The sequence below is a fragment of the Cinclus cinclus genome, chromosome 25 (genome assembly GCF_963662255.1).
Source record: "Cinclus cinclus chromosome 25, bCinCin1.1, whole genome shotgun sequence".
Taxonomy (NCBI): domain Eukaryota; kingdom Metazoa; phylum Chordata; class Aves; order Passeriformes; family Cinclidae; genus Cinclus; species Cinclus cinclus.
In genome coordinates this window covers 6,639,404-6,662,007 of record NC_085070.1, presented here as the reverse complement: position 1 = coordinate 6,662,007, position 22,604 = coordinate 6,639,404, and the positions used below count along the sequence as shown (strand labels likewise).

Here is a 22,604-nt window from a genome sequence, read left to right as displayed (position 1 = left end):
GCAACTGTATGCCAAAATTAACCATTGAGAGCTTAGTCTGCACAAACCTCCCATGCAGTGGAGGTTAGAGAGCTGACCTGAGTGTTGAGCTGGGATCCAGCACCCTGCTCTGAGTGTGCCAGAGCACCCAGAGCCGTGGCCGGGCTGTGCCGGCGTCGCCGCGCTGCTCGGCGCGCAGCGATGCTCCTCTGGGTGTCTTCCAGAGGGGAGGAATGCATCACTCCCTTGCACAACCCTTACACACATCACTCACTGCTCTCTGTACTCACACGAAGCACCTGACGCTGCTCTCTGTGTTAAAAAAACAATCCAATCCTACACTGAGGAAAAATCACCTTTGTTTCAGAGAGCACCGACACGCAAGTTTCCACTCCCCGCCTCTGGACAGACGCCTCGTGCTTTTAAGCTGCTTGAAAACACACGCTGATGAAGCTTCACGTCTCCTCTGTGTGGTGGATTAAGTCACATTTCCAGTGAATTTGGTGACCTTGTGATGTCACAAGCAGTCTGACCTTCTAGAGATGGGCACCACACCACTGTTTAATGTGTCTGCCTAGTTCATGCTCACAGAGCTCAGGACAAGCGGGCGGGCGGTGGGGAGACAGGGCAGACATGGTAACCACATCAACCAGATGATAATTTTCTAAATTTCCTGTGATTTTTTTTTTTTTTTTGTTAATCAACCAAGAAAACATTTTCAGTCAGTGAGGGCTGCAGATTATTTACAGTTTTCATAGTAAACAGCTGAAATCAAACCAGATTTTTAGATTGTATTCCAACTGACCTCAAAAAAGGACACTCAAGGGACCTGGAACAGAGACCACCCTATGTTTAAAAAGAGACATTCATTTCTCCATAATGTCAAACCAGTGACCCAACCACACACAAAACACGGACAGGGACAAGAATAACAATTTACATTTGGCTGCTCAAGCCCACAGCAAGGTCTGTCCCTGGTCCCTGCACGCCGCTATGCAAGCAAAGTGAATTATCAAACCATTTCCAGTAAGAGATGAATCAAAGGCTCTACAGCAACAGCTTGGCTGCTGGAGGAGCACTCAGGCCTTTTACTGGAAGTTTGGATAAACAGGTGGTGCAGCCCTCCCAGGTGCTGACCTGGGATCCCTGCAGAGCTCAGACAGGGGCAGGCAGCACTCACTGACTGCGGCCATTCAGAGAAACCATCGCTTTTTCAGCTGGAAATTCTGACCTCTAGCACTGCCTGTGAAATACTCACAGCTCCTTGGTACCCTTTAAGTCCTGGGAAGTTTTGAAAGCATCAGGGAAGCAATTTAAGGTGTGTTCCTTCTGAAATCTTGCATTTCACAACAGCACAATGCTGTAACTCTGGTTCTATGGGGCTGCACTCAGCCTCACCCTGGGGATCTGGCATCCAGAAAAACACAGCTGTCAGGCCCCCTTACCTTCCAGCACTACATTTTAAAGCCTACGTCATGCAGGTGTTAAGACATGACCAAAACCAAAAGATTTAGGAGACTCAGCACAGGCTCTTTTCACAGAGAATCCCCAGTCAGAGGCAGGGTGACAGTGGCTGCACTGCCCACACACACCTCACACACCATCCCTGCAGCACATCCAGCCGTTCCCAACAAGCCCACCTGCCCTGGGAGGGACAGGCACTGAGATGAGGCACCGTGCAGGTGAGGTTTTACCCAGCAGAGAGCCCAGCTGCCCACACTGCCATCGACTTTGTCTCCACCACATGAGGATGTGAGACCCTTCAGCTGGAGATGCAAGGACTGCAAGGAAACCTCTCCAGAATGGGCTCCTGCTTCCTCCCTGCAAATTGCTTCCGCTGTTAGAACAAAGTCTTAATGGCTCCCCAGGAAACTCTGAATACAAAAAACTGAGGCTTGAGTTTTCCCTTCTCTGCTCGTGAACTGAGCAGAGGGCAGTGCACAAAAATCCTCAAAACTGGGTAGAGGGGCACGACCTCCTGGCTTGGGTCTGGAGAAGCCTCACACTTTTACAGAGCTGCCTGCTCCCAGCCACCAGTGAGGATAAAATGCTGGGCAGCAACATGGAAATTAGCCATGCTAATGAGCTGAATTTACTACAGCAGAAAATCTTTCAGAAAGCAATTAGGTTTTCACTTCGACTCACGCAGAAGGCTATTTTTGTAACCAAAGAATTCATTCCAAGTTTGTATATGAGCTTGCACATAGCTCTGGATTTAAAAAAAGATGAACCCGTCTCTGCCAAATTCAACAGAAGAGGGAGAAAAAGTAAAACGAGATTTATACTTTTCTGTGGTGATACACACCCACGCCAACTCCAGGACATGCGCAGGTGATTTTGCTGTGCATGGGAAGGTGAATTTCACAAGCCTTTGGAACTGCTGAGTGTGTCCAGCACCATGATTCATATTTGAATAAACAACTGGAAGGCTCAGCAAGTCAGTTTTTCACCAGGCAATCCACACTTCCCAAACATCAGCTGTCACTTGCTCCCCCTTCGGCTGCCACCTTCTCAGGGAGAAATCCAAAGGACATGGACAATATTGACAAGAAGCCATGACAACAATGTACATTGCTACTGAGGAATTGGTGGCAGTTTGCAGTGGCTGGAAACCTGCACTTTTCAGCTTTTATTCTCCTTAATTTGGAGCTTCTCTTGCTTCACTAAAAGCTTTGTCTTTTACTACAACTCAGCTTCTCCTCCAGAGAAGTGAGAAGTGAAATCAAAAGTGAATTTTCTGCAATGACTGATGAGGACAGGGGGGTGCTCCCAGGAGCAGGCAGGCCATGTGTGACTGTCCTCACTTCCTTGACTGAAGCTAATTCAAGCACACAGGATTTTCCCCCTTTTTTGGAGGATCATATTTGCAAAGCCAGTACAGACCAATGTTGCAAAATCCTGATTGTCACCCAGCACAAAATTCCAGTGTGTAAATTCCTATTTCTGTAAGTTTTGCTATTGTTCACCAAACAAATGAATAAATCAGCCCACGGTTCTTTCAGCTGTAGTGCACAGCTACTTCTCTCCCTTTCAAGAACAGCTCCTGTGGTCAAGAACATTCAGCCAAAATTCTCTGGGACAATGGTGCTTGGAAGGGATGTAACCAATGCTTGCTAAGATAACATCAGATATCAAAAAGAAAAGACAAGACATGGTTTTGAGCACAAAACACTCCAGAACTGCAGGACTGCATGTTTCTTTGAAAATTACTGACACACCCCAACAACTCCACTATCACCAACGAGGTTCATATAACTTTCTGAGAAGCAAAGCATTCAGCAACACTAAAATCCAACTGCATGACTATTTCCAACACCTTTATTCCAAAGTGAGCACGAAAGAGGAGCAGCACCACCTGTCAAGGAAACCCAAAGAAACAGAGGCTATGTGGGTTATTTTTCCATCAAGTTGTTCTCATTTATTCCTTTACTTCTCTTGTCAATGGAAAGTTTGCAGGCTGAAGGGCACCTCTTGGCTGAAACAAGAGAGTGTAGTGGCTATTTTCAGTTTACTGTAGTTGACCAAGTGCATTATCTGATTAAAGAATGTAATAAATGTACTTACCAAATATTTCCCCTCCACTGGCATACTCTGTCACCAGATAAATCATCCGCTCCGTCTCCATAACCTGCACACAAGGACACGGAAGTGACACATAAGGAGACTGCTGAGTGCAATGAGGAACAGCCTAAAACCACCTTTATTCCTCCTGTAACACACGTAACTTCTTTCATCAAATCAAACTATAACCTTCCCCTGCTTTCCAGAGCCACGTGCAGGAATGGACAGGAACTGGGCCAGTAAGGATGAAACAGCAAGTTCCAAACACTAAATCTGTAACTACACATTAACCCTTCACCTGAATCTTCCTCCTCCTGTTCTGTTTCCCCTCCCTTTAGCATTTGCTCCCTGGTCTTGTCCTGCTCCAGCAGCTTGGGAGACTTCTCAGGGTTGCTACCCTGCTCTTCTCCCACCCATAACAAAGCCAAGCCACAAGTGTCACCTTTTCAGTATCACATCAAAAGCTTTAGATGGAATGAAACAGGTTTAAAAAGGTTTTTGGCAAAAAAAAAAAAAAAGAAAAGAAAAAAAAAAGAAGATGTTTAAGGAGTAAGTTTGCAAAGAAGCACTCCCTGAGTAGCTTGAAAGTGCCGCAGTCCCTGCAAGCATCTCACACATGGTTTGGCCAAAGGAGGTGAACATTAACCTCTGTCACTTCTACTCAATTTTAACTCTTTGGAGTCCACATAAATATCTGTATCTCCCAAGCACAGATGGGAAACAGAGTCCTTTATTCCTCTGCTCCCATCACTCTGCTGCACCCTCCTCACAGAGGGGCACAACCAGCTACCTGTGTAAAAGGTACACCACGTGGCTTCTGCCTCTGAGGATTTTATTTGCAGACAAAAAAAAAAAAGGTCAAACAAGCTGGAAAAGAAGTCTGCAAACAATATTCCAAAGCAGGTCTGCTGCTAGTATCGATCCCCTTCCAGGAAAGGGCTGAGCAGATCAGCAGGGCCTGGGAGCCATGGGGAGCTGGGCAGGGAGAGGAGAGGAGAGCTCAGTCCTGCTCCTGGGTGAGATCTACTCCCTCCCTTAAAGTGAGAAGGGGAACCTGCATCCGGTTTCAACTGGGAAACTGAGAAGCACACAATGGCCATAAACAAATGGCAGGAGGCCAGCCCACAGCGGAAGCACAATGTCCCAGAAAAGAGAAGGATTAGCTACACTTTCCTCCTGCCCCTCCAATCAAAGCAGTTTGAGACCTTGAAAACATCAAGGGCTTTCCCAGTTCCATGTAGAAGGAGCGGAGGGATGAGTCTGGAGGAAGTGCTACTGCACAGTGTAGAGTCAAGGGATGGAAAACTCCAAGGCAGAGTGCTCCTACCTGGTACAGCCTGATGATATGTGGATGGCAAAGCATCTTCATGATCTGAACTTCTCTAAATATCTTCTTCAGGTTCTCTTCATCCAGCTGAGTCTTATCAATGATCTTTATTGCAACCTGGCAGAGGGGAAACAGAAGAGAAGTTAGTGACCCAGCTGCTTTATCCACACAGCAGCTCCCTGCAGCAGGGCTGATAAAAACCCCAGCAGGGATGGGAATGGGGGGCAGTGTCAGGCTTCTAACAATTGAGGTGTTTATTTATCTGTTTTAAACCAGAAGTGCTCTGTAACGCTACACTAATGGAGTTTAAACAAGTCTAAGTGCTTCCAGTCAGCTGCTCTCCAGTCTCCAAGATTTTCCCTCCACTTCCCTGGTGCTGGCAGCTCCCAGCTCCTTTGGGCATGAACTGTAGAACCACCAGACTCTAAACGTGGACACACTTCTGTGCTCAGAACCACCTGTCCTCAAGTGCACTGAGCCCCCTGTTTTATCCACACACAGACAATAAGGAAGGGAATCCTTTCTGGAAAGCTGGGATGAACAGGAGAGAAAAGGCAGAGTGAAACCTTGATGGAGAAAACAGCTGAGAGAAAAAGCTGCTCTGCCTGGCAGAGGAACATCTGCCCTGCTGCTTCTAAATCAAATTTCAGCCCTAAGTATCTTCCTCCCCACCACGAAACACCCCTGCGAGTGAGCAGCTCCAGTCTCAGGATTCGTGGGATGAATTACCCTCCCCCAGCAGGTTTTCTCACTCGGAGATGCCTCTCCCTGGGAAAAGAACTGCTTTTACAAATCTCCTGGTTACTTTTCTGGAGAGCCTAATTTACACAAGTCCTGCCCAGGAAGGCTGCAGGATCATGCAAAGGCCTGGGGAAGGGCATGCAAAGCAGCACTGCCACGAAAACCACTGAGGATACACAGCCAGGAAGATCTGACAAAGAAATGCTCGGCTTGTCCCAGACCCCAGTGGGGACAAGGACAAGTGCTCTGTGCACAGGAGCGTGCCAGCATCATGGGCACAGACCCACAGGGACACACGACCCAAACACATGTCCCTCTCCTAGTGCCAGCCCCAAGGACAGGGCTAAGGGATGCTCTCACAAGCACACACACAGCCAAACAAAACCAGCTTTGGATCCTTTAAGGGAATCTTTCTTTAAGGGAACAATCTGAAGCACATGAAAATTAAGCCCCATATTTTATGATCAAATCCCTGCCAGAGCAATAACCGCCCTGCATGTGAGCAGAACCCAGCAGAATCCCGAAAAGGCACCCAAGTACAATAAGCTGTTTCTTTCATTTGAAACCTTTAATTCAGAGCGCAGGAACCCTTCCAGCCTTCCAAGTCACTGAGCATGCTTCCTCCAGCAGGAGCGGGAGCTGAACGGCAGCCAGGTCTGGCACTCGGCGCTGGGAGCTGTTGGCAGGAGCGGGGCTGGAGCCGAGGCACGAGGTGAAACGGCAGCAGGGGCTGCCCGGCTCCGGGGGCTGCCCGGCTCTGAGGCTGCCCGGCTCCGGGGGCTGCCCGGCTCCGGGGCCTGCCCGTCTCTGAGGCTGCCCGGCTCCGGGGCCTGCCCGGCTCTGAGGCTGCCCGGCTCCGGGGGCTGCCCGGCTCTGGGTGCTGCCCGGCTCTGGGTGCTGCCCGGCTCTGAGGCTGCCCGGCTCTGAGGCTGCCCGGCTCTGGGTGCTGCCCGGCTCTGAGGCTGCCCGGCTCCGGGGGCTGCCCGGCTCTGAGGCTGCCCGGCTCTGAGGCTGCCCGGCTCTGGGTGCTGCCCGGCTCTGGGTGCTGCCCGGCTCTGAGGCTGCCCGGCTCCGGGGGCTGCCCGGCTCTGGGTGCTGCCCGGCTCTGAGGCTGCCCGGCTCCGGGGGCTGCCCGGCTCCGGGGCCTGCCCGGCTCTGAGGCTGCCCGGCTCCGGGGGCTGCCCGGCTCTGAGGCTGCCCGGCTCTGAGGCTGCCCGGCTCCGGGGGCTGCCCGGCTCCGGGGGCTGCCCGGCTCTGAGGCTGCCCGGCTCCGGGGGCTGCCCGGCTCTGAGGCTGCCCGGCTCCGGGACCAGCCCAGCGCCGGATCTGTGCCCCAGGGATCCGAGCACGACGCTCAGGAGCGGGTTGAGAAAGTTGAGAGCCGAGGAGGGGGCTTGGGAAGAACTCTCCACATGCCTTTCACCCAAGGTTTTCCTGCAAGAACGGGCTTTTGTAAAGCTTGAGTGTAAACATACATAAAAGAGAAGAGACGCTTCCTCTGAGAGCAAAGCCAAGATGTCTACCCAGAGACATGAGTCATTTTCAGGCCCAAAGACGTAAATGAAAATCCACAGATCTGGAGTATTCCTAAGCTCCTTACTCATTCCCAGCTCTATATTTGCTCTAAGGAACTCTCATTTCCCAGCTTAATTATAAAGCTGACACTCTCGGCCAAGTTCAAGGTATGTAGAGCATCTGATTGCACCCAACTTGGTCAGTAGGGCCAGACACAACAGAATTGAATTCCTCTGGTTTTCCCTGATAACGCTGGGCCGGGAGGACCAGGCTGCCACTTCCCCTGTCCCCTTGTGACGCTGTGGGATTTACACGTGGTGAGTGAAACTCCACACCCACAGGACACATAATACCTGGATTGGGAGCAAAGCGACACAAAGAGCACTCAGGAGATGTTCTTCTTGAGAAGGATCTCACCCCAAGCTCAGACAAGCAGCCCCAAACCCATCCACCAGAGTTAAGTGGAGGAGAAACCTGAAGGGGTTTCTTCCAAATGTTTTCATTCCACACAAATGCCTCCAGCAACTGATGCAACATGAAAGGCAAAAGTCTCCTGAAAAATCCTGGGGAAACCACCTCGTGCTCCAGTTTCAGGAAATGCAGAGCTTCCTCAGGACCCTGAGAGGGTGGAAGTAGGAAATCCCCTCTGCTCTGGAAAGCAGGGACATGCAGAATTCCAGGGATGGGGGCTGATGTTCCACCAGGGGCTCTGCAGTTGGTTTGTTCCACAGCTTTGCTCTTTGGGTTCTTTTGGAGAATCACTATTTTTCCAGAGGGAAGGACTGGTTTAAAGGTTTTCCAGAAGAGACCAGGTTGGTTTCTCCATTCCTGCATTTCCTAGCTGGCTAATATTCTCCCTTCCTTCGAAAGATGATTTGGGATTTTAACATTAAAGGGACTGGCTGAGCAGCAGCCACACTGACTCCATCTAAAGCTCAAGGGATGGCCACAATGAATTCAGCCCTTTATTTCATTATTTATTTATTTATTGGAGAGTATAAATTGGAGAAAAACAACCAAACACAAGGATATTTAGGATCTTTAAGGGAACAATCTGAAGCACATGAAAACTAACCTTCATATTTTATGATAAAATCCTTGCCAGGGTGATAACTGCCCTGCCTCCAAATATCTATCTATCTATCTATCTATCTATCTATCTATCTATAATTTATTATGTATGCAAAAAGAATCAGTTTCAAGTAGTTAAACTAAACCCCAAACCCCAAAAATCGAGTGCATTCCTTCATGCTTACAAACACCACATAAAATAGAGAGGAAGACTAAACATCATTAAGTAAAGCACAAATTCAGGCACAAGTAGAAGTGGAAGAAAACCATGATCTAAGCTCTCAAACAATGAAATACTCTAAAAAAGGAGTCTGAGAAATTAACTATTCTTTTATCAGAAGTTAATGAAGCTTACAGGCAGGAGGATAAATGCCAAGCCTGAAGCATGCATGCTGCTACCAATTAACAAAATGTTCCTGCCACTTGTAAACAGTTCATTTGTTCCTTCTTCCATCCAAGTAAAACTTGCACTAGTAATTTGAGGAAGGAACTGTTATTTGGGAGAAATGGCAATTGCTAAAAACAACTGGTGGAGAGCAGGTAAGGTGCTCAAATGATACCTGCAGGTCACTGTGGAGGCCCTGCTCTCTGAAGCCAGGTGGGCTCATCCATTGTTTTTCCAGATTTTTCTTCTCCTGGTACGCCCCAGCTGAACACTGCTCTGCAATTCCCTGACTCTAAAGCTGTGCTGAGAGTATGTGCACGCTAGGCAAAAGCCTCGTGGGAAGGAGTGGAAATTTCAACCACATGAAAGCAGACGGGGTAGCTGGGAAATGGAAGGAGAGGCACCGAAACTCTGGAGGGCCAAAAGGGAGCACACAGTTATCCCTGATAGCAGCACACCCCACTGCACCCCACGGGAGGTCAGCAGGGACAGAAGGTACGTGTCAGGCCAAGGCAGCAAGTTGGCTTCAGTGCACCCCAAAATTCCCAGAGATGAGTTCCTGGGGAGGAACCCATGCTGCCCCTCTGCCCTGAGCACCGACCACTTCCTTCAGCCCAGCACACAATGCCTTGACAATCCTCGCTCTCAAACTCACAGAATACTCCTAAAATTCCCAAAGAGTAACATAAACAACCTTATAAATTCCTATGTTGCTCTGAGATACCAGATTTTTAAATCTGGCAGCCACCAGAGCTAGATTTGCCAAGGCGAGGGGCTCTGAAATGAGGCACAAGGCTTGGAATAGGAGAGAGGAGAATATCAGCTTGCAGGAGTTAAAATTTATACGGACGTCTTGCTTCTCAGCTGAGTGTGGATAATAATCCAGACAGACTTCCTTGAATCCACAGTGCCCTGCCAACAGGAAGGGAAATGAACTGCTGGGTGCCCAGGCGGATGGGCAGGGAGAGGAGAGCAACTGTGCCCTGCACTGCTCCAGCTGCTTGGAAAGGCTCTGAGAGAGAAAGAGGTGGAAGCACGGTCTGTTTTCAGTGGAAAGGAGCCATGGGATACTGCTTCCTTTTATTTCTGTGCTGTGAACAAAGGAAAAAGCCAGAGACCATGGCCTGGGCTAAAATCTACTCCTTCATGCCATGCATCTGCTTGGATCTAATTATAATTCAATGATAAATAAAATTCCTCGCTTGAGTGTTCATTCCATAAAGAAATCACCTTTTTCCTTTCAGTTCAGTTGTTTCTGCAGCGGCCTGAGTGAAAATCAGAAAACCCCACTTCTTCCAAGGGGAGCCCACATGCTCAGTGTGATCAGTGATCACTGTAGAAGTGTAATTATGGCAGTGGCATTCCTGTAAATCAGCACGGATCTCCTCCATGGAACGAGAGCCAACAGATGGCACCGGCAAACCAACTGCATTGAGAAAATCAACATGTTTATTTGGGAGCAAGACATTTCCTAGAACTGTCCCGGGGAGTCCTCCTGCTCCAGATTCCTCCTGGAAAAGGCTCAGTAAACAGTCCCTGGGTGTCCTCTGCCATGGATGGAGGTGTCTTTGCAGCCTGGCTCTGGTGTCATCCCGAGGGCACATGGCAGGCTGCACAGACAGCTGTCACCAGAGAGGGTCTCTGGAACAAACCAATAAACCTGGAGAAGGCTCATCCACCCCAATTCCTCCTACGTTTGCAGTTAGCAAAGGAGCCCCCTCCTCTTTGTGCACTGCAGCCTTCCTGAGCTGACAATGCGAGCTGTCAGAGGGGCTGACAGGGAACAACTCTTCCCAGCTGCTCCTGCCTGCCACAAACACTTGGGACGCTCAGGAACACGGCCTGTTTGGATTAAGCAGCTGCTGGAGGGGTAAAAAATCACCCCTGCAAGCAGATCCTGGAGCTGCACAGGAGCACTCCAGCAGCAGAGACCAGAATTACAACAGAGAAGGGGGAAAAACAGAGGGGTAAGGAAGCAAACACTGGAGATATGTATATGAGCCACACACAGAGGCACTCAACTGGCATACGGACACACGGCTGTGATAAAAACACAACGTGAACTCCAGGCTGCTGCAGGTCGTGTCCTTTTCGGGGGCTCAGCCGGGTGGATGTCACTCCACAGCTTCTGTATGGACACTCGCATGGCAGGGGCACATGTTTCTCAGGCAAGCTGTCAGCACAAGCCTGCTGGTGTGTTTGGGGTCACCAAAAGCGAGCTCTCTCCATGCAAATATGCAATTTGTACAGTTTTTAGTCATAAGAAAGAGCTCGACAAAAAGGAAGCATTGACACTGCTGATTCCCAGACTTCCCTTGGCAAGCTCATGGGTAACCAGGGGCATCTCCTCCTCAGAATTAACTAACCAGCAGAACCTACCTAAGTCAAAGTGATACAGCAAATAAAACTAGGCCAGTCTACAGCAACATCAGTGGATTTTGGAGGTGGCACAAATGCAAATATTGGCAGCAACTGACAGCAGGAAACTGTGGACGAAGATGAGCACAGAGAAACTGCATTTGCTCAGGAAGGAAGTTCTCACCTTGTCCACATCCCTCTGCACAATCAATGCAGGGACTTGTGTCTTGCACAAGGTGAAGAAAATAGTGATGGTGTTACCAGAAAAGTCAATACATCCAAATCCTCTTGGCCGGCTGCAATGTTAATACCCGGCTTGTGCGAGCGCCGTGCTCTGCCGTGACCTTTCCTTGTTCCAGAGGGAACACAGCCGGGATTTCAGTGGCCAAAGCACAAACCCCACACTCACATCCACGCCTCAGAGAACCAGATACACCCAGGTAAGAAAATCTCACCATTTCAGGGCATGTACAGCAGCTTACAAATGTCACAGGACATGAAGCTCATCTACAGCACCCCCAAGGATCCCAGCCTCGATCTGTGCTGCATTCCTCCTTTCCCAGTCCTGGATTAACCTTATGCCAGCAGCTGCAGCTTCTCTTTTCCAACAGAAGCCATCAAAAAGGTCCAAGAGGTGAGTGCCCCACACCTGACACTTGCTGCTTTCACGGCAGCATCCTCAGTGCCAGTTCAACGGTGACTTAATCCCAAATGCAAACTCTTTCCCATTCTGGAAGCTGCAAGGGATCACAGGTAAATTCTGTCACCTTCAGCCACAGCAAGGGAGAAATAACGTCTTGCAAGCCACGAGAAAGCTTGGTCACATTGCTAGAGCTCTACTTGTCACACCTGGATGCCAGGTCCCAAACCCTCCTGGAGAGCTTCTCCTAATTATTTCATCACCTGGGGCAACAGCGGAAAGCAAGAGAGACTTGGAGCTACCTGCCCTGGCTGACAGACACTACATCAGAGCATGCTGAACAGCATCAAGGGCTTTGGGATTGCAGAGAAAGGCACGGGAAAAGGAGCTGGAGATGCCAATTAGATAAACAAACCATCCTGGTGCACGAAGAACCTCCCGCTGCAAACGGGAGGTGCCGCAAGGACGAGCTCCGGGAATCATCACCTCGGGCTGCAAACACAGAGCTGGGAAGAGGCTGAGCATAAGGACTGGCCACAGTAATCCACACAGGGCTGGGAAAAGCCTATCCAGGATGTAGGAATTACCACATATCGCCACAAATGGCTGCTCAGCGAGTTCCCTGGGCTTCAGGCTGACCAGGACTCAGAGCAGCAACCAAGGACATCAGCCATCCACAGCTTAAGCACAGGAATCCCTTAAGCTACATCACATCTACTTCTAGCCCTTATCCTTCTTAATGACAGGATTTCCAGAGCTTTTTAAAGTTCTGGTCAGACACTGAATCTCCTGGTTGCTGCCATTGCTGCCTTTTTCTCCTGGGCTACAGCAAAAGACTCCATGGGACTGAGCTGAAGGCAGAGCAAGTCTCAGCACAGCAGACTGCAGGTAGCCACACCTAACCACCTCAAACACAGCACAGGATAGCCACACCATTCCTGTCTGCTGAATTCCACCAGCTTCACACCGTGCCATGTCTGCATTCCCACTGACCTGTCTTTTCATTAAGCATTCTGTTACAGGAGAAAACCCCTCCAGCCCCAACAGCTTCAGCTGACATTTATGCCAGTAATTTGTTTTTAGTTCAGAAGCCTTGTAAAATTCCTGTAATGCTTCCCAGATGCAAGGCTGAGAACTTCACAGGAGTCAGAATGTGAATTAGAGGTGGTATGGAAAATTATTTATCCTGGTGAGAGAAGAGAGCAAACCACACAGCCACCCTGAAATACGCCCACATGTCCATCCTCAGACAGCAGGCACCAAGAGCTGCATGCCTGGGAGGTCAGTTCATCAAACTCCTCCATACCTGGACCAGAAATGCAGAATATCTAAGAACAAATATTACAAATCTGCTTAAGCCAAAGGAAAAGAGGCTGAGGTAAAAGGCAGGTTTGAAAGCTCCTGCTTGTAGCCTTAGCAGGAATTCTAGTGGGATGTAGCAGGACAGTGCTGAGTGGAAGGAATGAAGGCTGAGCCCTGAACACGGCTGTGGTGCAGCCCCACGATCTGCTGACAGTCTGCAGCACTACCTCCATGGCTTCCATGCAAATTAAAAGCACTCTTGGCACTTACTACACAAAGACTGCACTTGATAATTAAAACCGGTTTTTAAATGCGCTTAAACTAGTGCAGAAGCTCATGGAGGTGCATTTAAATGGATGCAAACTGGTTAACTAACAAATGTGATGTGAAAAAGCAGAGCCTGGTCACGTAAGCTCGACCGTTTGGCCGAGGAGGCTCCGATGCAGCCTCTGTGACAGCAGATGGGAACGCTGCAGTCCTGTCAGGCCTGACTGGAGTCCTGCTTGAGCTACAGCTCGGCCTCCCAGCCACCTGCGGACAAGCAAAGCCAAGAGGTGAATCAAATTCTGGGAGGACACTTGCCCACCTTGGTCCTCTCCCAGTCCAGGTCGCCCGTTCAAACCACTTGCTTAATTGCTCTCCCCTCAATTCAGGCACTACAGCCTAAACATCCCATGAGAACAAATACAGTTTGGTTTACCAACAGCTTGAATAGCCATTTGTCAGTATTATTTCAGGAGATGTCGCTGAAAACAGCAACTGACCTCCATGCAGGATTCTGCCTCCAAACCTCTCCTGAATCATTGAAAGAATCCCTGAGGCTGGAAAAGCCCTCTGAGACCATGGAGTCCCAGCTGTGCCTGGCCCCCACCTCATCACCAGCCCACAGCACTGAGTGCCACATCCAGTCCTTCCTTGGACACCTCCAGGGATTCCTCCCTGGGCAGCCCATTCCAGTACCTGTCAGGAATTTGTGGACAATGAGAGGGTCCCCCCTGAGCCTCCTTTTCTCCAGGCTGAGCCCCCCCAGCTCCCTCAGCTGCTCCTCATGCCTTACTCTCCAGCCTTGGAGAGAGTTGCTTAGCAGCAGAGTTTTGGAAATGTATTTGCAGGCATGAAGAAATCTGTGACAGCAGGAGATGCATCAGGAATGCTGCTGTGGAACAGAGCCCCAGCAGAGACCTTCCCTGAGAACAGAGGGGCCACGAGACATGGAGTCCACCTGCCAGGTTTCATGGGAAAGGCCTGGCTCAAACATCAAAACAAGTCTTTAAAAGCTGCCAGGATATTACAGCAAGCAGGTTTTGAAAGTGTTATACAAAGTTCCCTGGATTGTCATTTTGCTCTAATTCAGTCATGACCTGAAAATGCAAGTGACAGGGAAAAATAGTGCATTTCAGGTACAGAGTGTGCAGTCGGAGGCAGGCTTGAATTGCTGGATTAGAAAATAACAAAGCTTGGAAATACGGAAATTTAGAAGCTGCTGTGCATGGAGTGATGTGTTGAGAACACACTGTACGTTAGGGTTTGGATTTTTTAAGCAATGCTTATCCTGCAAAGAGCACTGCTTGGACTGAGAGGTGCTGAGAGGAGAGGGAATACCTCACCTCACTCCTAACAGGTATGGAGCACCCAGCACTGGTGCAGCACAAGTCAAGAGTAGCTATTTTTTAAGGAAAGAAAATGGCTATTTTTTAATGACAAAACCAACACGCTCAGCAGGAGCACCCTTGGCTGGGCTCCCCAGCCTGCTGTGCACCACAGAAATCCTCCTGCCATAAACTGCATCCTGGGAAAACACCTGGCACTGCACCAGGACAGTGCAGCACAATCACAGAGTCCTCTGGGCTGGAAAAGACCTCCAGGACCATGGAGTCCAACCTGTGCCAAATCCCCACCTTGTCATCCAGCCCAGGTCACTGAGTGCCACATCCAGTCACTCCTCGGACATCTCCAGGGATGGGGACCCCAAACCTCTCTGGGCAACCCCTTCCAAAGTTGAACAACCCCTTCTGGGAAGAAATTCCTCTTGAAATCCAACCTGACCCTCCCCTGGCACAGCTTGAGGCTTTCAAATCCTCTCATCCTGGTGCTGGTTGCCTGGGAGAAGCCTTTGCACCAGCTTCCAGTTGATTTCCTGAGGCTCCATAAGGGTTAAAGCCAAGGACTTCTGGAAGATATTAAGCACCAATGTCTTGGCTTCCCTTCTGCAAACAGCAACAAGCTCCAGAGGAATCTGTCATCCCGTATAACAATCCCTTTCACTCAGCCCCAGCAGCCCGTCCCCTGCTCCTCGCTGCGGTGCTGGCTCCGTGCTGGGCTCCTGCTCCGGATCCTGCCCGCATTCCAGGCACGAGGTTGGGCTCTGCTGCATGCAGGCATGCACGGGAGCTGCAGTGTGCACGCACCTCGTGTGCAGCTACACTCACCAGGGGAACAGCTCCTGGTCACACCAGAAGGCTGCAGGAGCGTTCAGTAGCACACTGGGATCACCGCACAAAATCTGAAGTGACAAGTAAGATGGGAGGAGTCGCTGCTCCTCTTCATATGCCATCAGGTCCACTTGGGAATCTGGGATTCTGGGCTCTGAAACAGACTTGGACAAGTATTTTCCTAACCCTGTAAACGTTGGGTCTTTTCTATACCAAAGATAAACCAGCTGGAGATTTAAAACCAATCAAAAGCACAGCCACACACTTGCAGAAGAGGCGTTTTCTCCCCAATATCAAAGATTTCAAATGCATCAAATGCCTTTTTCTCAGCATTTTGGACTTCCATGTGCATCATGGTGCCGCTGGCAGAGACTGCAAACACTGCTCCTTTGCCAGCACCTCTGAGATCACAATTAGGAGGTGACACCATCTCCTTTATTTCTAGGATTATTTTCAAGGTGCCAACCACATTAACACTACAGGACCTGGAGCACACTGAGCGGGAAGGGGCCGAGATTTTGCCAGGGAAGTGAGGAATAAAGCACGATGCCAGATCTGGATGATACACTGAGGAATTTTTAGAAGCTGTGTTTGCAGCAGGAGCCTTTGTGCAGTTTGCCATGATCAGATGGCAGTTTCTATGGGAACAAACAAGCAGTGGCCCTGTCACAAGATGTCTTGTAGAGACACTGATGAAGGCGCTCACTGATGAGTCTCAGGAAAAGTTTCTCATGCTGCAGTGCAGCCTGGCAAAGATACTCCAGCTCGGGAGGCAGAACTATCAGGATACACCCGAAGTATTTTCAGTAAAAAGTCAGCGCAGTTGTTAAGACTCAAAATTTTGAATCCTGCCTTTGTGTGCACATAAAGCTTTGGAAGGCTGTAGTTTGCCTCTCAGACACTCCTCCATCAATAATGATGTTTGTTACGTGCCACAAAACCCAGTCACTGGAGTCTGTGCTTGGCTCCAAAGGCAATAGAAATGATCAAACTAGTGAGACACTATTTTTTAGCTTCAAACATCAGAATTTTCATCAGTCACAAGACTACAGCAGAAAGCAATTTTCTTCTCAAAACCACTGCTTCTATTTACCATCCCCACCCCTTAAGTTAATTAAAAATCCTTCAATTAGCTGATTTAGGGAGGGTTAATGTTATTGTCAGGAAGACCGGTTCCCCTGGGCCTGAAAACAACTGTGGCTGCCTCCAGCCCCCGATTACACAGAACATTTTCAGACTCAAAGATTCCCGAGTATCACCACCCCTCACTCCAGAACTGTTATGAAATGGAGTGGAAATTTTTAGAAAGAGAAGCCAAAAGTGAAACTGTGAGGAATGCAGGCTTCAACACATTAACCCTGAACAACCAAGACAAACCACATCCAAGAGATGGAGAGTCCCTTCCTCACCCTCATCTTGGCCAGGCTTTGCAGGAGAAGCAAAGCAAATTGTGCCAGCTTTAGTACCATGGATTTACCCCCAGTTAGGTGGGAGAAGCACTGGCTGTCCCCAGCCCTCAGCAGAGCTTACAACAGCACAAAGGAAGATGAAAGGCTGGTAGCTTGGGTCTGATCATGAAGTCTGGCTTAAAATAAACTCATGTTCTACAGTGTTATTACCTGAGTGAAGGCAGAAGTTCCCTCACTTTTAGCAATGAAGAATCAGGAAATCTCATTGCAGCTTGCTGAGGACAAAACACCCTTGAAGTCATTCCCACTAAGACCTTCCAGTGATGTCAAAACACAGGAGCTGGCTCTTGGAACTTCAGGAAGTTTTTGCTCCCCCCAAAACCACAAAGATTTGCTTGAAATTTGAATTTGTTTCATAACAAAGCAAGCTTGACAGAAGAACCTTCCACAGCAGTAACTGCACAGACCAACTTGTTAAAGAATCACCTTTCACTTGGGCAAGGAACTGAATTACAGCACTAGAGAAGCCTACAAGCCACTTCCAACAAGAGTATCTGATTTCCCTTATCAGCAGAAATGCCTTAAACCCACAGATTACATGCTCAGGAGCTGAAAACCAACTTCTAAGCCAAACTGTGATCCAGCCCCAGGCTCTCAGGGCCGCATGGCACAGCACAGTGTGAGCAAAAGGGCACCAGACACTGCCCTGCGCCAGGGCTGCCAAAGCCACCCCAGGAGCCTGGCTCACACTCAGGACAGCCACCTGGGACTGGTGTTCCACCAGAGGCTGGGTGTTCCTCCATGGCACAGGATGGACCTCGGGCTCATGAGTCACTTTCTGAGCAAGCTGCGCTCAGAGGAGTGAATTCAAGTCTGGACTGGACAACTGGAGCATCCCACTAATCACCCCAGAGAGGCTCCCAAATGTCACACACGGCCATTAGCCCCAGGCTGGTGACAGCACGTGGCAAAGGGCCAAAGATCAGACAGCAACGGGCGTCACTCTGATCTCTGCTGCTCCATCTACGCAAATCAAACTCGTTCCTGGTGCCAAGAGGCAGCACCAAGGGCTCAGGTTCCCGGAGACTTGGGAGGGACATCCTGCCCTCGGCACCACCATGGCACTCACGTGTGACAAGCAACCATGGCTGTCACCAGCTCTCAAAGCAGGGGACAATGGAGTATTTTTGGAGCACAGACACTGCTATTTTGAAAGCACTTTGGCGCTGTAGTACCCAAATTCTAATTGTGGCTGCTGCTTTGCTTTGCCACCATAAATCCTGTTCCGAGGGAGTAAGACAGCAGCCAATACATGAGCGTAGGCATTGCACAACTGGGCTTCTACAAGCACTTGGTGTGAAGAATAATGTTCTTAAAAGATTTAATTTCTAGGGAATGTTTAAATACTGAAGAGTAAACACTGAGTCAGAGACACGCACTAAATACAGGTAAATGCAGCAGGGGCACGTGGAAGCAAAGCCGCAGCCTGGAATTCTCTCAATGCCTCTCCTTGTGCATGGGAAATTCAGGGCCCACAGAGGACAAAGCCTCTTTTATATCTGCAGAAACTGCAAGAAAACAAAAACCAAACAAATACAGCCAACCTACAGATCCGTTTGGGGGTCTTAAACCAAGTCTGCAGCACACAGCTTGGCGTGTGTGAATTTTGGCTATTTGAGCCGTCGCACACGTACAAAGCCCAGGTCAGGCAGTGAGCACTCACAGCTCACGGGAGCACTGAGGAACAGCACACAGAGGAGATGGGTCCTGGAGACTGCAAATGCCTGGGGAACTGCTGTGCATCTCTGGGAGTGCAGCAGTGCCTCTGACCAGCGCTGCTGCCCTGCACACACACACCCCCCAAGCTCTAAATACATCGCTTTTCCCTTGTCACAGTATTTCCTACCTCTTCCAAGCTGCAGGTCAGGACTTACTGCACCAGGACACTGACCACACGTTTCCATTTGCTTTCAGTAGAACAAAAATATTTACTTTCACAGGCACAAGCTGATGTGCTACTAAATCATTTCACTTAGCCTAGACCTAACAGTCCAGTGAGAGCCATGGAACAGCGAAATAACTACGTATTAAGGTAACTCTCCAGTGCCAACAGCCACAAAACAGAGGTGTGTTTTCCTTGTCCACACAGCCCACGGCACTTTCTGATCCCAGACTGCCCTTCCCAAAGTGCAGCAGCGGGAACTAACTCTGCCTGGCAGCATCCAGTGGAGCCAGGAGCGCGGAGCTTCCGAGCACACCAGGGCTCCCGTTAGACCCCTCGCACAGGCAAAGGCACAGCTGGGGCTCACAAAAGCCCTGGGACTTCAGGAACAGCACGGGTCAGTCCCAGGCAGGGCTTTCCCCTGACCACCCCTGCCCTGCTCCGTGTCCCAACCAAGCCCAAACCACTTTCAGCCAAGGGATTCTTTGCCTCCTCAGAAGGGAAAAGGGACCACAGATAGTTCTTTGCAAACTTGGCAGGCCATGTGGGAACTGATACAGCCAGGGTGGGCAAGCTGGAGCCAGGAGAACAATTTTGGCTCCTAAACTAGAAGCCTGAAAAATTGGAAGTGGCGCTGCATTTGTTTAAATTACCTTCTGAAATCATGCTCCATATGTGGGAACGAACAGTCATTCTGGTAGCCCTAAACACAACCAGGAATAAATTGTTCCAAGATGCACATCTGCACTTACCAAAGATCAGACAGAAGGCAGGGCTTCATTTCCCTTACAGGACTTTGTTTTAAGAAATCTTAACTGCAGATGGCAGCCCAGAAAGGTGCTGAGTATGGAACAGACCACCACCATCCCTGCCTCAGCAAATAAAGGTCTCAGCCTGTCCTGCTGCCTCGGAATCACACAATTGTCTAGCCTGGAAAAGCCCTCAAATATCAGTCCAATGACACTGTCAAGGCCACCACCAACCCAAGTCCCCAAGTGCAACATCTACACGGCTTTAAAACACCCCCAGAGATGGGGACTCCACCACTGCCCTGGGCAGCTGTTCCAGGGCTGGACAATGCATTTGGTGAAGAATTTTTTCTTAATACCCAAATCTCCCTTGGCACAACTTGGGGCTGTTTCCTCTCCTCCAATCCATGTTCCCTGGGAGCAGAGCCTGACCTGGGGCTGTCCCCTCCTGTCAGGGAGTTGTGCAGACCCAGAAGGTCCCCCATGAGCTTCCTTTTCTCCAGGCTGAGCCTGGCCCACTCCTGCAGCTCCATCCCCTTCCCCAGCTCCACTGCCTTTCTCTGGACATGCTCCAGCATCTCAGTATCACTCAGAAAGCAGTTTTTTGTTTTCCTGCACATCCACACAAAACCACAACAAGATTCAAAGACCAGATGCAACTTGAAGTCACTCTTCCTTATCGTAAGGGTGACGAGAGTCCCATCTTGAGGGAGTGAGCCTGCTCCATCCCTGTGAACACAAAGCCAGCACAGGGCAGGTTTCCACCCACAGGTTTTTATGCAGCCCCAGAGCTCGAGTGCTTTAAAGCTCTCACTGTACATCAGAGGGGATTGCAGCCAGCAGCTCATACTGTATGGCTCTCGGGTGACGTGCCCAGTAAAACAAGCTGCCTGCCTTCTAAACCTGGACTATCACAAGACCTCTGCATAAATGTCAGGCCCAGCAGCGCCGGCTCACACCCAGCCCCGCAGCCAAAACATGGAGTGTGCCCCAAGACCTGCAAGGGATCAAGCACAGGCCCTCTGCACCGAGGCTTCATTTGCAATTCTGCTCTTCTGGGGACATGCACACTGGTCAGGACACGTCCAGAGTGCATCTGGAGTGCCTGGAGTAGAGAGGTGCAAAGTTGATTTAACAAGTGACTGACCAGTCCTGGGCAAGGGATTTATTGCAGCTGTACAAGAAAGCATGGAAAAGTGCAGCAACCCAAGAACACTGCCTTGCTTATTCACATTTGATATCAGCATCTACCCAAATATTTCCTTGTTTTTGTGTCCAGGGAAGGGAATGGAGCTGGGGAAGGGGCGGGAGCCCCAAGAGAGGCTGAGAGAGCTGGGAAAGGAGCTCAGCCTGGAGAAAAGGGGGATCAGGGGGATCCTGTGGCTCTGCACGACTCCCTGACAGGAGGGGACACACGGGGGGTTTGGGATTTCTCCCAGGGAACAGGGACAGGGGCAGAGGGAACTGCCTCAGGCTGGCCAGGGCAGGCTCAGGTTGGACAACAGCAGGAATTTCTCCATGGAAAGGGTGGGCAGGGACTGGCAGGGACTGCCCAGGGAGTGCCCACCCCTGGAGGAGTCCAAGGAAGGACTGGAGGGGGCACTCACTGGGCTGAAGACAAGGTGGGGATTGGTCACAGACTGAACTCCATGGTTTTGGAGGCTTTTTCCGACCTCAGGGATTCTGGGATTCAATGCTGAGGGCTCAGCTCTTTTTTTAGGGAGCTGATTTTTTAGGAGCTGACTTACACCTTAACTGCGTTCTTCCCCCTTAAGCATTTTTAACCATTTAAGACACCTGCAACAGCTGAAACACCAAAGAAAAGAGTGATGTTATAGGGGGGGGAAAAAAAGACATTTGGGCTGGACAAAGGCTCCTGAGCACCAAGCCTTGCATGCAGCTGCAGAGGCATCCACGAGAGCTGTGCAGCTCTGCTGAGCACATACTGAACCAATTACACAGGAGCCTCACAAGACCCACACAACCTCGGGATCTATCACATTATAGATCCTTATGTAAGGCACAGTGACGTAAATCCAGGCTCCCTTGACACACGGAGGGTGCGAGATGAGCGAGCCTGCAGGAATTTCAGATCATATTTCCCATCTCCCCTATTCATTCATTTGTATCATTTGCCATGACCTTGCTCTCCAGGGACATATAACACCAGAAGGAGATAAATGAGATTTCTATTAATCTGAACGATAGCAGCAAAAAACTAAAGGTGCTGTCTCACCAGGCTGATTAGTATTTTTTCCTCTCTTTAAATGCAGATGGAAACAAAGGCTTATTTACCTACTGCAGGACCAGCCACACTAACTGATGGCTGCTCTCGGTGCCAGCAACGAGATCAGCTTCTTTCAGTTCAATCCCAGGAGCAGGATGCAGGAAGACGTCAGCCACTGGGAGAGGGGAGATCCTGCATGCCCAAGGATTGCTTTTTACTTTGTTCAGAGCGTGCAAGAGAAACTCTCAGGCCAGGACTGCTCTCCACAGCCTGCATGGAACATGCAGAGTCTTGCTCCTGCTCCAGCCCAGCCAGGTGAGGGGTGCTGCTCCCCAAACCACAGCATGTGCTGTCACTTTTCCAGGAAAAGTCACCCTCAACAAGGCATCTGCCCTGGGTGTCTGCCCCGTGCACTTACAGCTGTGTTAAGCTGGGGTGGTGAGGAGAGGGAAGAATTGAGTGGAGCCAGCACAGTTAGAGGTTTGTGTGGTGCAGGAGAACTTTTGTCTCTGCAGCAACGAGTTCTGTCGTGTTAGCCTGTCTTTCTATGATTCAGGTACAAAATGAAAATGAGTTTCTATTCTAGCACGTACCAAAAATTCCATAAATGCAACAGCTGCCTCAGGAAAAACAAGAATTTTTCCCTGGTTGCAGAATGTGGTAGAGTCTCAGACAATAAATGTGGTATCTGAGATAACTAAAATAGTCCAGGACCAATATGTGCACCTTGTAAAGAGCCCACAAGGCTGCTGGGGAATAAGTCACTGCCATCAGCAAGGCTCCACAAAAACATATTTCCTACAAGCCACAGCTTCTATGCACCACATTCCTCTGCTCATTCCCAGACACAACTGGCAGGCTCCGAGGTCAAACTATAAAAGCTGTTATAAAGTCATTAGCTGCACCCTCAGATCACAGAGCCCGTGCATCCCAGGGAGCTGCAAAAGACAGGGCCATCATTCCTGC

The 22,604-nt window shown here is 49.7% G+C and overlaps 1 protein-coding gene across 5 annotated transcripts in view; it reads right to left on the bottom strand.

The window, feature by feature from the left end:
• The window catches only part of SIK3 (SIK family kinase 3), a 70,289-nt gene that overhangs the window by 28,909 nt on the left and 18,776 nt on the right, over nucleotides 1–22,604 (bottom strand). For 4 of the 5 annotated variants that reach the window (XM_062508693.1, XM_062508692.1, XM_062508694.1 and 1 more), the window contains exons 2-3: nucleotides 4,868–4,984; nucleotides 3,544–3,607 (exon numbers count right to left, since the gene is read on the bottom strand). In XM_062508693.1, coding sequence (XP_062364677.1) covers nucleotides 3,544–3,607; nucleotides 4,868–4,909 — 106 coding nt within the window. In that variant the 5' untranslated portion in view covers nucleotides 4,910–4,984. Of the gene's footprint in view, nucleotides 1–3,543; nucleotides 3,608–4,867; nucleotides 4,985–22,604 lie in introns of those variants that run through there. The other variant, XM_062508690.1, reaches the window with a different exon arrangement.